This window comes from Sorex araneus, chromosome 2, assembly GCF_027595985.1.
Source record: "Sorex araneus isolate mSorAra2 chromosome 2, mSorAra2.pri, whole genome shotgun sequence".
Taxonomy (NCBI): Eukaryota; Metazoa; Chordata; class Mammalia; order Eulipotyphla; family Soricidae; genus Sorex; species Sorex araneus.
In genome coordinates, this window is record NC_073303.1 from 241924848 (window position 1) to 241941858 (window position 17011).

The 17011-nt window shown below is 48.0% G+C and overlaps 1 protein-coding gene across 2 annotated transcripts in view; it reads left to right on the forward strand.

Moving 5' to 3' along the window:
* LOC101544717 (zinc finger protein 345-like) overlaps nucleotides 1–17011 on the forward strand; it is a 48223-nt gene that overhangs the window by 20221 nt on the left and 10991 nt on the right. Inside the window, exons 3-8 of one of the 2 annotated variants that reach the window (XM_055129564.1) lie at nucleotides 758–856; nucleotides 3518–3602; nucleotides 4935–5061; nucleotides 6598–6678; nucleotides 7320–7402; nucleotides 8259–8901. In XM_055129564.1, the coding sequence (XP_054985539.1) occupies nucleotides 3570–3602; nucleotides 4935–5061; nucleotides 6598–6678; nucleotides 7320–7402; nucleotides 8259–8901 (967 nt within the window). In that variant the 5' untranslated portion in view covers nucleotides 758–856; nucleotides 3518–3569. Of the gene's footprint in view, nucleotides 1–757; nucleotides 857–3517; nucleotides 3603–4934; nucleotides 5062–6597; nucleotides 6679–7319; nucleotides 7403–8258; nucleotides 10727–17011 lie in introns of those variants that run through there. The other variant, XM_055129563.1, reaches the window with a different exon arrangement.

Genomic DNA, 17011 nt, shown 5'->3' on the forward strand with positions numbered 1-17011 from the left:
CTCTGAAGGTGGATTTTGTGGCAGACGAGCAGCTTCCCGTGAGCGCCTGCGCATCCCAGTCTTCGCACTGTGAGCAGAGGGACCAGGCTAGCTTAGCTTGGGGGGCACATTCGCACTTCTTCTTCACTTGTTCCCCGATATCCAGGCAGTTCCTGAGCTGCCATGGAGGTTTTAGGGAGACATGAAGATTTAGGGGAGTGCAGTGGGGGGCTGTATCAGGGTGTGGAGGTTGCAGGTGTGAGTGCATGATCCTGGGGGGCCCCTTTGGTCACGATTGCCTCCAGCTCCGGGATGGGGCAACAGTGGGTGGATGCAGGGCTGGGTGGGGGACTTGGCTGTCCCGACTTTCCCAGCAGTCCTGTGTTTGAACCATTGGCCCTAACCTCGCTTCTGTAGCATCTCCATATTTGAGGGGCAGAGCTGCAGCCCCTCCACCTGATGGGAAGAGACCTGTTGCTGGTCATCTTCATTGCTTGCTGTGATGACCAGAGTCATCCGTGGGGAAGGGGACCTGCAGGTGGCTGGGTTTTGCCAATGATAATTTATATTGGGAGCTATTTTTGGTTCTTTTTTTTGGGGGGGAGGGGACACATACCCGTTGATGCTCAGGGCTTACTCTAGCCTCTAAGCTCAGATATTATCCCTGGCGCTGCTGGGGGCCATATGGGATGCAGAGGATTGATCGGGTCATCTAGTCAAGTGCCCAGCTCACGTTACTGCCTGTCCAACCACAATACTGGTGGTTTTTATTTTTCAGATCAGGAATTTCAGCTCCCTCACGTCAAGTTGCAAAGCACCCCTGATTCTTCATCTCTCCCTGAGCTGGAGAACCCTGGCATTGGGGTAAATACTGAAGGTAAAGGTTTTTTTAATGGTTATTTATTTTTCTGAAGGAAGATTTTGTGTGTGTGGCGGGGGGGGGGAGGAGGGAGAGCTGTGTTCAGGACTTACTCTTGGTATTTTTGGAAGAAATTTACCTAGGAAGGGTGGTGGAGTACAGCGAGTAGGGTGTGTGCCTTGCACACAACCAACCCAAGTTCTGTGTCTTGCATCCCAGTGGTCCCCAAACCTGCTGGGAGTGAAACCCAAGTGCAGAGCTAGGAATACCCCCTGAGCACTTCTGGTTCTGGCTCAGAGAAGAAAAGCGCGCACGCGCACACACACACACACACACACACACACACACACACACAGAGAAAACGTGTGATCATAGAAAAAGAATAATAAGGATTCATGGAAAACCACGGAAATGCCCAAAAAACAAAATTTTAAAGACCCACTGTTTTTTGTTTTTTAAATTTTTTAAATTTTATTGAATCACTGTGAGATAGTTACAAGCTTTCATGTTTGGGTTACAATCTCACAATGATCCAACACCCACCCCTCCACCAGTGCACATTCCTCACCACCAATATCCCAGGTGTGCCCCCCTTTTCCCACCCTCCTCCTGCCTCTATGGCAGACAATATTCCCCATACTCTCTCTCTACTCTTGGGCATTATAGCTTGCAACACAGACACTGAGAGGTCATCATGTTTGGTCCATGATCTACTTTCGGCATGCATCTCCCATCCCAACTGGTTCCTTCAACCATCATTTTCTTAGTGATCCCTTCTCTATTCCATCTGCCTTCTCCCCTCCACTCATGAAGCAGAAAGACTGCTGTTTGACGATTTAAAAGTTCCTCACTCCTATTTTGCGCATGAGTTCTGTTTGTTTGTTGTGCTTCATTTTTGCCTTTTCGTTGTTGCTGTATTTTTTTTTAATAATAAATTTATTTATTTTTAATTAATGAATCACCGTGAGGGTACAGTTACGGATTTAGACACATCTGTGCTTATGCTTCCCCCATACAAAGTTCGGGAACCCATCCCTTCACCAGTGCCCATACTCCACCACCAGTAAACCCAGCATCCCTCCCATCCTCCCCAATCCCATCTCCCCCCACCCCACCCTGTCACTGTGACAGGGCATTCCCTTCTGTTCTCTCCCTCTAATTAGCTGTTGTGGTTTGCAATAAAGGTGTTGAGTGGCCACTGTGCTCAGTCTCTAGCCCTCATTCAGCCCGCAACTCCCTTCTCCCACATGGCCTTCGACTACATTATAGTTGGTGATCCCTTCTCTGAGTTGCCCTTTCCCCAGAATGTGAGGCCAGCCTCCTAGCCATGGAGTCAACCTCCTGGTAGTTGTTTCTACAATTCTTGGGTGTTAGTCTCCCACTCTGTTATTCTATATGTCATAGATGAGTGTTGCTGTATTTTTTTTTTAATTTTTTATTGAGTCACCATGTGGAGAATTACAAAGTTTTCAGGTTTAAATCTCAGTTATACAATGCTCGAATACCCATCCCTTCACCAGTGCACATATTCCACCACCAAGAATCCCAGTATAGCTCCACCCCGCACCCCCACACCCCTAACCCTCCCACGCCCCTAGCCCCCCACCCTTAGCCCCCCCGCCGCCTGTGTAACTAATAAATTTTACTTTACTTTCACTTTGATTGCATGCAATATTTCAACAAAACTCACTATTATTGTTTGGAGAGTCTCTCCCCTAAAGTCAGACCTGCTGAAAAGGAAGCATTAGATAATTTGTTTTCCATTGCTGAGGATGAAGAGGTATGAGGTCGAGTGACCACACTTAGCGGCCTCTCGGTTTTGGGTTTCTGTATTTTAGTATTTAAGTAACTAAGTCCAGAGAGATATCTGCCAGAAGTTGCATCGTTGCCAACTTGTACTTCTCAGTTACATTATATTCCACATATGAGTGCAATCTATTGTTGCTGTATTTTTGGTCACAGTCTACAGTGCTCAGGTCTTAACTCCTGACAGCTCATATTATGGTCCTTAGTAAAACTCCGTGGTTATTTGGATTATTTTGCTATACAGCCGACTGTTTGCGCAGTTTCCTGATATATCCCTGCACAATAGGAGCCAGTGCTGGATGAGGCTCATGCAAATGTGCCGTTTCGGGGTTAGAGTAAATCAGGACCCAGATGGGCTCAGGTCTGGCGGGACAGAGGAGGGCTGTGCCTCTGACCCAACTGTACCCAGAAGTGATCTTGATCCCCGGGACAGAGTGCCCAGGCGCATGTTGTCCACCCTGCAAGAGAGCAGCTGAAGGTTTGTCCACTGTAAGTCCCTGTGGCTTTCCCCATGGCAGAGCCACATTCCAGGCTCTAGTTCCTGGGGAGCAGCACTGCTGCCAGCCTGCAGGAGGCGCTGGTACTCGGGATCTCCTGGGCTCAGAGTCAGCCACTGGCTGGGACTGTAGGGACTTTCCTGTGGGTCCATGGAGGAAACGGGGCTCAGGAAGGGCTACTGTTTCCTCCCCTGTAGCTTGGGCCCAAGCTCCTATCCTGAAGGGCAGCACAGGTGCCAACACATTTTGCATCCCCAGAGGAGACAGGAGCTTCTACCAGTGTCTCCCTGATCCTGTGCCCAAGGGTGTGACTGGTTCGAGCTGGGTGGTGGGAGAAGGTGCTCCTCTCTGGTGCTCACCGTTCTGACTCCTCCAGGTCTTTGCACGGAGCCTCCTGCTGATCCTCAGAACAACAGAGGTGGGAGAAGATGGTGACACGACTTCTGATAAACCATCCCCAGGTAGGAGGAGAGGGACAGAATAACACGAGGCAGTGACAGGCGTGCACGGGCTTCCTGGGCCATCTGTCTCAGGTTTCATTAGGAAGGATTCCTGGGATGAGACTTCAGATCAGAGCGGTCCACTCTGCTGTTTGCAGCCACTTTTTTGTCTGTTTGTTTTGTTATGTTTGTCTTTGGGACCAACCCAGTGGTGCATGAAGAGTACTCACAGCTCAGTGCTCAAGGATCACTCCTGCCAGGTTTTGTGACCATACGGGGCACTTGGGGTCCAAGGCTGGCCTCTTGGCTTTTCTGTTTTGTTGGGGGTGGGGAGCACAACAAATGAATCTCAGAATTATTCCTTGCTCTGCACTCTGGCCTTGTAACTGGCAGTGCTTGTGGGACCATATGGGAAGGCAGGGATTCCCAGTCCTACCCGCTCTCCCTGGAACTGCTGTCCTGTACTCCGTCCTGCTTCTTTGTTTTCTTTTGTATTTATTTTTGTGCTCCAGTGGAAGTGCTCAGCCATCCTCTTGGCTCTGTGCTCTGGATTCATAACTGACAGGAATCAGAGTCCCCTGGGTGTGCTGGCTCCACCCATATGTGCCCTAACAGCTACAGTGACTCGGGCCCCAAGACATGCGTTTCCCCTATTTTGTCCTTCCCACTCTGGAGAGCCTCCAGGGTTAGGGTTAGGGTTAGGATTAGGGTTTGTCACACAGTCTCATGTTCAGTCACACAGTCTCATGTTCACACTATGTTGTGTGTGGAGTTCTGGACATGCACCGATTTCAGGGAGAGAGATCCAAGGATCTCTGAAGTCAGTAGAGATGTTGGAATCAAGATACTTTACCTTCTTTAAGAGGGGTTTGAGCGCCCCTGAACCTTGAGTTCCTACAAGCACACATGTCCACGCACAGCTTTGAGTTGCTCTTTGAACATGGACTGTCCCATTCTCTTCCCTAGTGATCACGGGCTGTGGGGGCACAGGGGCGTGTGTTCAGTGGTTTTTCCTATACCCAGGGACCCGCTTTTTGGTCCTGCCAGGTCTGCACTCAGGTGTTCCTCCCTGCAGAGCTCACTGGACCAGTGGTGTTAGAATTGGCCTTGGGGTCACTATGAAAGGCAGATACCTCCAAGAACCTTCTAGTATAGCATCCTCCCACTTGAGCAGTTCCACTGCCTTAGTGTGACTTCTGGTGCCCATCAGTCAGAAGGGAGTGCATATGGAGGCTGGTTCGTCCTAAGGGGAGAGGCCCAGAGACATCTAGGGCCCTGGGGTCTTGGCCTCACAGCAGTGGGAATAGGGTGGGAATAGGCCCTAACTCCCACCCCCTGTGTGTGCCGGCTCAGGATGCGGTGACCTTTCATGACGTGGCTGTGAACTTCAGCCCGGAGGAGTGGACATGCCTCAACACCTCTCAGCGGAAGCTCTACAGGGACGTGATGCTGGAGACCTACCAGCACCTGCGGGCCGTCGGTGAGAGGAGTGTGGGGTTGACTGTGTCTGGACAGACCCGCGTGGGCTCCTTGGGCCAGGCCACGGCTGTGTGTCCAACAGTAGCTGTGACCGTGATGGGCCGGGATATTTGACAGCCGTGTGGTAACTGTTCCTCTAGTTCCTTCCCTGGTTTTCTTTTTAGGCCTCACCTGAGGATACTCAGGGTTTACTCTCAGCTCTATTCTCAGTAATCACTCTTGTGGGGTGATTGGGATTGACCTGGGTCAAATTTGTGCATGAGAAGCTCCCTGTGCACCGTGCTATCGCTCAGGTCCCTTTAAATAGTTCCTTCCAATGATAAATTTATTTACTTTGTGTACTACACATAACTTCAGTCTGTTTAATTGGTTATGCTATTTTCTTTGTTTTGGGGGCACAGTCCACAATCCTCCTGGCTCTGTGCTAAAGGATGACTCCTAAGAGTGCTCAGGGACCATGGGGGTGCCGAGGATTGAACCCGCTTGGCAGCTTAAAAGGTTGGTGCCTCACCCCCAACTACTCTTGCACCAGGTCCTCAAGTCAAAGCTTTTTTTTTCTTCCCCTTCAGGGATTAGGGTTTATTCCTGGCTGTGTATTCAGGAATCACTCCTGGCCGAGCTCTGGGACCATATGGGTGGCCTGGGATTAAGTGTGTGCAGCGCTTGTATCCTGTGTGCTGTACCATCTCTCCCACCACAGGGGCTTTGATATCTTGGGACTCACCCCATCAGATGCTGCTGTATTTATGTGATCGGAGTCACTTCTAACTGTTCTTGGGAAACTTCAGCAGGACTCAGGGTTTGCTCCTGGGCTCACCACTCAGGGATCACTCCTGGCTGGCCTGAGGGAGAGTAGAGAATGTTGGGAATCAAACCTGGATTGGCCGTGAGAAACTCAAGTGCGCCATCTGCTGTTTATTTTTTTTCTTCTTTAGCTTAAAGAAAAATTGGGGTCTTTTGGCACCTTTGGCCATTTTTGGATTTATTAAGCGGTTGGTTTTTCTGAAATCAGTGATGACTTCATGAGGGATTCAGGAAACTCCATGTGGTGGCAGGCCTCGAGAGACAGTACAGGAGGAAAGTGATTGTCTTGCAAGCAGCGTGTGTGGGTTCAATCCCCAGCATCCCATGTGGGCCCCGAGCACCACCAGCAGTGATTCCTGAATACAGAGTCAGGAATAATCCCTGAGCATAGCCCGGTGAGACCCCAAACTAAACAAAAACAAACTACATATTGTGCTGATCAACCCCCTGTCAGCCATATGCAAGACCGGGGCTATACTATTTTTTTGTAGTATTTGTGGTATATAAAGGTATATTTGTGGTATATAAAGGTACATAAATAGGAAGGGCCCACCTGTTTCACTCATAAATTGGAACTTGGTCTTACCTCTCGATAACCACAAATATGTGGCATTTTGCAAACTGACATTCTGTTCGTGCTTTTTCAGTAATTTCCCTGGTTATGTCAGGGAAACTGGGGTTTACTTGTCACCTTTTCCTTGCCACTAATCTGTCCCTCTGTCTCTGGGAGCAGGGCATTCTGGGGTGAAGCCTGCAGTGATCTCCTGGCTGGAAGGAAAAGCCCTAAGGCCGGGTAGGAGAGGCCTGTGTGCAGGTGAGTGTCTGAGCATCCTCCCTGGCTCGGGCCCTGTGCAGTGTGTGGGTGCCCTGAGTGTGTTTGAAACAAGCTGCTGACCCCGGAGGCCCCAGGCTCCTGAATCCAAGTGTCTGTGCCACGCTCAAGCTGCCCATCATTTCCTGGACTGTGCATCATGAAATTACCCCACTTTAGCTTTCTAGGCTTCGTTGTTATTTTTGCTAATCTGTCAGTCCATGAGATTCACAGCCCCTGGTCTGCCCGTCTGTGCCTTACCAGTTTGGCTGCACAACCGCAGTGTCACTATACCTGCAAAATATTTTTTGCCTATTTGTTTAAATACTGAATAAGTGAGCCCATAACAGAGCTAGTATGGGCCTAAGTGGTAGTACAGTGGGAAGTGCCTTGCAATGCCTGTGGGTGACCTTGTTCAATAACCAGCATCACATATGGTTCCCCGAACATCTTTAGGTCTGCTCAAAAAGCAAAATCAAAAGCTAGTGTAGGACTGCAAAGATCCTCACAGTGATCCTCTAACCAGATCTTCTCTTATCTGTGGGACTGTTTAGACTTTGAGAACCACAGAGATGTCCTCTAACTGCACTGCTTCATTTTGCTACGTTTCTTTTGACAAATTCTTAAATTGCATTTGTGTTCAGTTTCAGCACAGAAAGCGTGGCTTCAGGATTTGGCATTACAGCAATTTGATTTGGGATTGGGGTCGTCAAGTACGAGTGAGTTGGTAAGATTTGCTAATTCGGAATAAATTTTATAGCGGGGTAGCTCAGTGGACCAAGCATGTGATTGTTAAAGGTGGAGGACTGGGCATGTCAGGGAGGAATTCCTAAGCCTGATGCTTGGAGTAGGGGGCCCTTAACTTCACTAGGTGCTGAAATCAATCATATATAAAATTACTGTGAGTTTTCATTTGCTTGACTGTGGTGATTGTTTTTTTTTAAAAAAAACTAGTTTGTGGGCCCTAGAGATAGTGCAGTAAGAAAGATACTTGCTTTGCACAGGGATGGATGGTTGGTTCATGCCCAGCACTCCTTATGGCTACCAGAGACCCACCAGAAGTGATCCCAAAGCACTGCTTGGTGTGCCTCTCCTCCCACCCAACCCAAAATAAATAGAAACTACAAAACAAAAAGAACGAAAAAAAGGTCGTTGATCCTGAGAGATCACTTGTGGTGAGATATTTGCAATGGCCCCATCGTCTGTCTCAGCTGTGTAACAATGCAGTGTTGCCTTCACCCCTGCATCACAGGTTCCACACTGAGCTTTAACCAAACACATGTGGATGTATTTTATTTTCTCTTGAAACGGATGCATCAGTTTTCTACAGAGGGATTTATTTCCAGATGTGCCTCTTCATTAAGTTAAAGGTGGGAAATGTCACATATTTAATGACCCTGCATCCATCAATTTTGAGTGTCCAACTTACAGTAACATTACATTATTCCATAGGAAGACAATCCACATATTGGCAGTTGCATTTGTGTGGTGCAAATGTTAGAGACCACACCTGAAAGGCTCAGTGTTTTTGACAAGACTCTCAGTGAATATGTCAATAATTGGAATCCTCTGCTGTTTCACAGGGAAGCAGCCAGTCCCAGTGGAATGTCTCTGATCTTGTGCTTTGTAACAAAGTCTCAAGTGAGCAATCATGGTCTCATCACCATGAGGATGCTGTGACAGGCGGGATGTCTTTTGAGGGTGATCAGCATGGCGAGAGTGACCTCACTCTGAAGAAGCCCTCCCCTGGGAAAAGGTCCTTGGAGTCTGTTCTTAGTCCACGGACACAACCCCCTTCAGTGAGGCAGCCCCTGGACTGTGGGAGAGGAGCACTGTTTATAGCGAGTCCCTCACGCCAATGGACCCGCAAGCAAAGTCAGCATGAGCAGAACCCATCTAAGTGTAAGGAATGTGGGGGAGCCTCCCCATGTTCTCAGCACCGTGGTGTTCCCTTAGCAACCCACAGTGGACAGAATCCCCGGAAAATTCAGCACCGAGGACAAACTTTGAGTCAAGGTTTACTGCGTCGTGACCATATGGATGTAAATGTAATTGCAGGAGAGAAACCCTATGCTTGTGAAGAATGTGGGAAGGCCTTCGATCGATCCTCATATCTTATTACACATAGGAGAATCCATACTGGAGAGAAACTTTATACATGTGAAGAATGTGGAAAGGTCTTTATTCAATCCTCAAGCCTTAATTATCACAAGAAAATTCATGCTGGTAAGAAACCTTATGTGTGTGAGGAATGTGGGAAGGCCTTTGTTTTCCTCTCACGTCTTTCTGAGCACAGGAATCTTCATACTGGAGAGAAACCTTTTGTATGTAAGGAATGTGGGAAGGCATATGGTCTTTCTGTAAGCCTTCTTAAACATAGGACAGTACATACTGGAGAGAAACCTTATGTTTGTAAAGAATGTGGAAAGGCCTTCTCTCAATCTGGATCCCTTACTAAACACAGGAAAATTCATACTGGAGAGAAACCTCATACATGTCAGACATGTGGGAAAGCCTTCACTCTGCCCTCAGGCCTTGCTAGGCATATGAAAATTCATAGTGGACGGAAACTTCATCAATGTCAGACATGTGGGAAGGTCTTCAATAGGCTAACAGGCTTTCATATGCATATGAGTATGCATACTAGAGAAAAGCCTTATATATGTCCAGAGTGTGGGAAGGTCTTTACTACATCCTCAAAACTTAAGGTGCACAGGAGAATTCACACTGGAGAGAAGCCCTTTATATGTCAGGAGTGTGGGAAGGCCTTTACTAGATCCTCACAACTTACCGTACATAGGAGAATTCACACTGGAGAGAAACCTTATGTTTGTGAGGAATGTGGGAAGGCCTTCTCTGATTCTGGGTGCCTTACTAAGCACAGGAGTTTTCATAGTGGAGAGAAACCTCATCAGTGTCAAACATGTGGGAAGGCTTTCACTTTGTCCTCAGGCCTTACTGCACATAAGAAAATTCATAGTGGAGAGAAACCTCATCAATGTCAGACATGTGGCAAGGCCTTCACTCTGCCGTCAAGCCTTACTGCACACATGAAAATTCATACTGGAGAGAAGCCCTATATTTGTCAGGAGTGTGGTAAGGCCTTTGCGAAATCCTCAAGACTTAATATACATAGGAGAATTCACACGGGAGAGAAACCGTATATATGTAAAGAATGTGGGAAGGCTTTCTCTCAATCCTGGAACCTTACTAAGCACAGGAAAACTCATAGTGGAGAGAAACCTCATCAGTGTCAGACATGTGGGAAGGCCTTCAGTCTGCCCTGTGCCCTCACTAGACATATGAGAGTTCATACTGGAGAGAAGCCTTATATATGTCCGGAGTGTGGGAAGGCCTTTACTAGATCCTCAAGACTTAAAGTACATAGAAGAATTCACACCGAAGACAAACCATATATATGTAAAGAATGTGGGAAGGCCTTCACTCTGCTCTCAGACCTTACTAGGCATATGAAAATGCACACTGTAGAGGACTCTGATATATGTAAGGAATTTGGGAAGAGCTTATTGTTCCCCTCAAGCCTTTATAAACATATAAAAATTCATACTGGGGGCTGGAGCGATAGTACAGCGGGTAGGGCATTTGCCTTGAATGTGGCCAACCCGGGTTCGATTCCCACAATCCCATATAGTCCCCCGAGCACCGCCAGGAATAATTCCTGAGTGCAAAGCCAGAAGTAGCCCCTGTGCATTGCCAGGTGTGACCCAAAAAGAAAACAAAAACAAACTAATATGGGATGATTCGATCCCCTCAACAATTCCTAAGGTCGGAACAGGCCCTGTCAGTATAGCAAGTTTCTTTTGGACAAGGGGGTCAGGGGTGCTACAAAAGTGGAGCCAAGAAGGACATAATGCTGCCTGCTTGGACAGGTTTCTCCTAACGTCAGTACTGTAAGGGAAAGTGATTATCATCCAGGCTGCAGCTATGCCAGTATCCTCGAGCTTGGACTTCCGTGTATTTTAACTTGTAAGTTACGAGTTTTGATGATGGAAGCAGGAGGAAGGTGACTAAATAAACAGGTACAAAAACACCCCTTGCTTGGAGCTGTCACGGCTCACCACTGTGTCATTATTTGCTCTCACTCTGGCTTGGCCCAGAGTCCCTAGGTTGTGGAAATTATGGCAGAAATCTACCATGATGCTGCAGTGAACCTTTATAAAATGGATACTTTCAGAATTTCCTGTGTTAGGCTTTGGGGAACCACGCCCCACTGGGGTTAGGCGTTACCCTGGCTCTGAGCTCAGGGATTCATACCTGGGCAGGCACAGGTATTCTTATGGGGGCTCGAATGCAGGTCAGCCCTGTGCAAGCAAGCACTTTATCTGCTGTATCATTTCTACACTCCTTGTATTCATATTTTTGTTAAATATACATATGCACTGAAGATTAATATTTGCAAAAAGTATCACTGTCATCCCATTGTTCATCAGTTTACTCAAGCAGGTGCCAGTAATGTCTCCATTTGTCCCAGCCCTGAGATTTTATCAGCCTCTCCTTACTTGTCTTTCCCAACAATTGGAGGCTCTTTCAAGGTCAGGGGAATAGGACCTGTTCATATTACTGTTTTTGGCATATCAAATACACCACGGGGAGCTTGCCAGGCTCTGCCGTGCGGGTGGGATACTCTCGGTAGCTTGATGGACTCTCAAGAGAGGCATATATATATTTCCCTCTATGATTTTATGGAAAATGGGTAGGGAGTGGCCACGCAGTCCAAGAACATGGTCGCTCATGCGTGAGGCTTGGCCTGAGCATATGGAAAGCAGCCTGGAGGTGTTGGCGGTTGGGTAGTGGAGGTCAAAGATACAAAAAGTATGTTATGAAAATGGCCCTAGCAAGGCTTTTTATAGGTTGAATTGGAGAATGTTGAAATGGGCTTTACTGTGCACAGAAATAACGTTTGCTGCTGCTTTGAAACTATGGAAGGGGCCCTTTGAATCAAATGTTTTCCAGATGGTGGGAACATGGGAGAGCCCCCAAGCTCCCCATTGTCAGCACGCAATTCCATTCAGCTGTGATTTTTAACAATAAAGGGCGGTTACCTTCCTGGATCCCACCCCCCAACTTCAGTTGTATTAGGAGACAGCTTTTGCATTTGGAAGCAGCTAAATCCCAACCATCTAGTAGTCACCAGGATAATAAAAATGATTTAGATATGTCCAAAAAAAAAAACACATAAAGCTGCAAAACGACCAGTATGGTTGTCTGCCCTTTTTGATAAATGTATGCCTCCATTCTTAGTTTTGGTCCATACCCTGGGATTGATTTATTGAACTATGTTTTTGGGCAGCAGGGGGCATACCTGGCAGTTCTTAGGTTTATTTCTGAAACTGCCTCCTAGATTTTCCTTGTAGGTGAGAGTCCACTGCTTGCGTGTTGTCAGGGGGTAGAGCGTTGGCCAGACAGTGCTCTCTGATGTTCTTACCAGCCTTTGCTCCTGTTCCAGTGTTTCTCCAGCAATCTGGGCTGCTGCTAGGCCAGTTCCTCTCTGCATCTCCAGGGCTGACTTCAGAATCACTGCTTTCACCCCATCTCAATTGATGACTTCCTGGAGAAACTCATTGTTCCCTGCCCCACTTGCTCCCTACCTGCCTGTTTTACCTTGAATCATCCCGCCTACATTTTTCCTGATGGACTTTTGTGGAAAACAGTGGTTCAATGTTTGACTTCCCAGTATAGGATTAGGGGACTTCTCCTGACACCCAGCCCCACTTTGAGTGACTGAGCACTCCAGCAGCTGCCTTTACACTCCTTTATTTGACCTATCCCCGCATCCAGCACAGACAGACTCACCTGGGTATGAAAAAGATTGTCTCCGCACCTGTAGTCTGGCCTTGTCAAAATGAAATTCACAGCCCTGGGCTTTGGGATATATTTTCCTTCCTTGCCACAGTCAGGTGGCTCAGACCTCCATTGGTCACGTGGGTAATGGATGAAGTGATGGGCAGTGTTGGAAGGAGAACTCTGAAGGCACTATCAGATGCCAGCGGCCTCCCATGAGTGCCCTGCACCTCCCAGTCTCCACATTGTGTGCTGTGGGTCCACACCAGCTTGCCTGGTTCTTTCGTGCTTGTTTTTCACTTGTTTCCTGATATCCTGTAGGTTCCTGGGGACTAAGATGCATCAGAGGATTTAGGGGGACACGGAGCTTTGGGGGGTGCAGTGCGGGCTGTACCAGGGTGCAGGGGTTGTGGGTGTGAGTGCGTGATCCTGGGGGACCCCTGCGGCCACGATCGCCTCCAGCTCTGCAATTAGGCACCTGTGGGTGGGCGCAGGGCTGAGCACATGAAGCTACAGGTCCTGGGTTTCTGAGACCTGCAGTTAGGGGGCTTGCCAGACCCTCCCAACCCGGCATTACACTGGTCCCTGTTCTGGAGCCTTTGCCCCGGCATCCTTAGTGTACAACCTCAGAGTCACTTTGAGAGGCAGGGTCCCAGCCCCACTAAAGCAAGAGACCTAGTTGTCCTTTCATTGACTACCGGCAGTGCCATCCTGTGACTTGGTTCTGGTGTGTGGATGGAAAGGAAACTAATATTAGTTTCTATTTTTGTACCATATCTGGAGATGCTCAGAGCTTACTCCTGGTTCTGCTCTCAGGAATTCCTGCTACTCCATCTTCTGTTTTGTTTTCTTTCATATTTATTTTTGTGCCACAGTGGAGGTGCTCAGGGTTTCCTCTTGCTCCTCACTCTAGATTCACACCTGACGGTCAAGAGAAGCCCCAAGGTGTACTGGCTATGTATGCGCCCTGGCAGCTACTATCACTGGGCCCCAGTACATGCATTTCCCCTATTTTGTCCTCCCTGCTCAGTCACACAGTCTCTCATTCACACGTTGCTCCATGCGCAGTTCCAGGCATGTGGGTCCCAGGGAGATGGATCGAAGGATCTCGGAGGCTGACAGTTATTGGGGATCAAGTAACTTTTACCTACTTCTAGAAGGAATTGGGGTGGCCCTGAACCATAAGTTGTGAGTCCTACAGGTACTTATGTCCATGCACAGTTTTGAGTCACTCACTGGACATCGTCCAGTACTCATCCCTAGTGACCATGGCTGTGGGGATGTGAGATGAGAGGTGGGTGGTGTTTAGTGTTTGGGGCCGCACCCAGGGTTGCTCTTTTGTGTCCTGCTGGGTCTTGTTTGGGTGTTATTTTCGCAGTGCTCACTAGAGTAGCCGTGCTGGGATTGGACCTGAGGTGACTGTGTGTAGGCCAGCACCTCCAGAAACCTTCCATAGCGTCCGCACATTTTAGCAGATCTGTCTTGGAGGGATCACTGGGGACTATCAGTCAGGAGTGTGGCTGGTTCCTCTGGGGGAGAGAATGAGAGGGGGATGGCCTGAGCCCCTCTAGGGTTTTGAGGGTCATGTCCTCCCAGACCAGGGAACCAAGTGGGGAAGGTTCCTCACTCCCACCTCCTGTGTGCGCTGGCTCAGTACACAGTGACTTTCCCCAAAGTGGCCTTGAGCTTCACCCCGGAGGAGTGGATGTGCCTGGACACCTCCCAGAGGAAGCTCTAAAGGGACGTGATTCTGGAGACCTACCAGCACCTGCAAGCCATAGGCGTCGGTGAAAGTCATGTGGGGCTGAATGTGCCGGACGGATCCATGTGTGCTCCTGGGGGTCAGGTGGGGGCTCTGAGTTCAACAGTGCCTATAATTCTGATGGTTGAATATTTGAAAGTTGTTCTGATAGCTGTTTCTCTAGTTTAACTCTTTTTTGTTGTTGTTGTTTTTGTTTTTGGTGCACACCTGGCGATGCTCAGGGCTTACTCCCAGCTCTCTACTCAGTCATTCTTGGTGAGCTCTGGGATGCATATGGAATACAGGGGATCCACCCAGGGGATCCACCCAGGGGATCCACCCAGGGGATCCACCCAGGTAAGCCACATGCCAGGCACGTGCCCTACATGCTGTGCTACCACTCAGGTTCTCTAAATATTTCCTTCCATTGATAAATCAACAACCTCTTGGACCACACATAATTTGTGGGTTTGTCGTGAGTTTTGCTTTTGGTTTTGTTTGGGGGCCAGAGTCCACATGCAGCTGTCTCTATGCAGCTGGGTTAGTCCCTGCAGTGCTTGGGATATCATGGGGGTAACATGGTTTGCACCCCTCTCAGTAGGTTGAAAGCTAAAGCTCTCCCATAGGTACCACCAACCGCCTCACCATCCCCAATGAGTCCAAATTTAATCTACTTTGTAAATTTGTCATAGTTTCTTGATTTCATATGGTTTAAAATCACTTGTCACTTGTCATCACTTTGTCATCTCATTGATCTTTGATTTGCTCGAGCTGGCGCCAGTAATGTCTCCATTCGTCCCTGTCTCGTGCTAGTGTATCTGCTAGCCCAATGGTATCTGCTCACTCCAGGACCAAGAAAAGCCTCAAACTGTTCAGGGTTTTGACGAAGAAGTCTGACCATCTCATAGGTGGGCGACCACGTGGTCTTTTGACATCCAGTGCAATCCAGTCAATAACAGGTCTAGTCCAGTGGTCGTCTCTAAATTGCATTATGTGTCTGGCCCATCGGATTTTTGACACCTTGGCAAATAAGACAGTGTCCATGATTCTTGATCATCAACAGAGGTCGGAACTCCGGATTCCTTCTCTCACTTGAGTGAGACGTGATACTCCAAGCATAGCTCTTTTGATTCCTCTTTGGTATACCTGAATTGTGTTCTCATCCTCTTTTCGTAGAGCCCGGGTCTCTAAGGCATATGTTGGTGCAGGAAGAATGGTGGAGTCTAAAAGATGTGTCCAGAGCAGAGGTTCTTTGTTGTCTTAACCACTTCTTTGATGCTCTTGAAGGTGCTCCACGCTGCTTTCTTCCTCCTGCGCAGTTCTGGTGTCAAGTCATTCCTCATGTTGAGTCCAACATTTCCACACTCTCGGTCAAAGTTGGCCAGCATTTGTGCCACTTGGCTAATGTTTGGTGTTATTAGAACAATGTCACCAGCGAAGCAGAGGTGGTGTAGTTGCTGACCGTCTACCTTCACTCCCATTCCTTCTCATTCCAGTCGTCACATGACGTTCTTGAGGGTGGCACTGAAGAGTTCGGGAAATGGTATCACCCTGCTGAACCCCTCTCTTTATGTCAATGATCACTTCCTTGTAGAATGGTGAGATCCTGATGGCGAATCCGTAATACCGCTCGTGGAGGATCTTGATGTACTGAGTTTGAACGCCCTTTTGGCTAGGGCTTTTATGACCACTTCAGTCTCAACAGAATCAAAGGTCTTCTTTAAATTGATGAACTTTAGACAGAGCAGCATCTTGACTCTCTCGAAACTTCAGTGAGCTTGGTTACTGTGTGGATATGGTCAATCATGCTGAATCCTTTTCGGAACCTGGATTGCTCGCATGGTTGTCCTTCATCTAGTGTTCTGCCTATTCTATTCAGGATGACTCAAGTGGACCACTTGTAGACGATGGACAACAGGCAGATTGGGTGATAGTTGCTGATGTCATGGATCTCTTCCTTCTTGTACAACAGAATGGTCCTGCTGGTTTTCTATTGGAATAGAACCTTGCATTTGGACAGGTAGCATGTGAAGAGCCGAGCCAGTGTATTGATGAGTACTGGTGGCAGATTCTTCAGGTGTTCAGTTCTGACCTTGTCTGGACCGGGTGCTGTACACATCTTTACCGACGGAATGGCATGTTGGATTTCAGAAGGGAGGACATTGGGAATGACACATCCATCCTGCAGAATTTGGTATGTGGGCGGTGGATGTGGCTGTTGAAGAGATCTGAGTAGAAGTTGTGAATAATCCTCTCCATTGCCCTTCTGGAAGATGTGATAGATCCATCAAGACGTCGGAGGGCAGGCATCTTGGTCTTATAGTTGGCTAAGGACAGGCGAGCATTGCGAATACTTTTCTTGGCTTCTGCTGCATAGGCCAACATGGATGCTCTTCTCTCTTTGAGGTCTTCCTTTACCACTTTTCTGCACAGCTTTGCAAGCTCAGATGTTAGCTTGCGATTGCCTGAGGTTCATGCCAAACCATGTTGGTGAATGAGCTTGAGAGTTTCCGAAGACAAGCATCTGTTTGTGGCTTTCCCACTCTCGGCATTCTTCATGCAGTCATGGAGGTGCTGAACCAGTCAATCATATTCCTTGTCGATGTTGTCAACGATGGCATCTTCTCATGTTAATGCAATAGTGCCAAAGAGCTCCCAGTTGGTGGTTATTCTGGGAGTTCTCTTTTTAAACTTAAACTTTTCAGTCCTTTCTTCCCACTCTATGACGTAGAATTTTGCACGAAAGAGATGGTAATCTGATCCCTCTTGGAATTTGGGGACAACAGCAACATC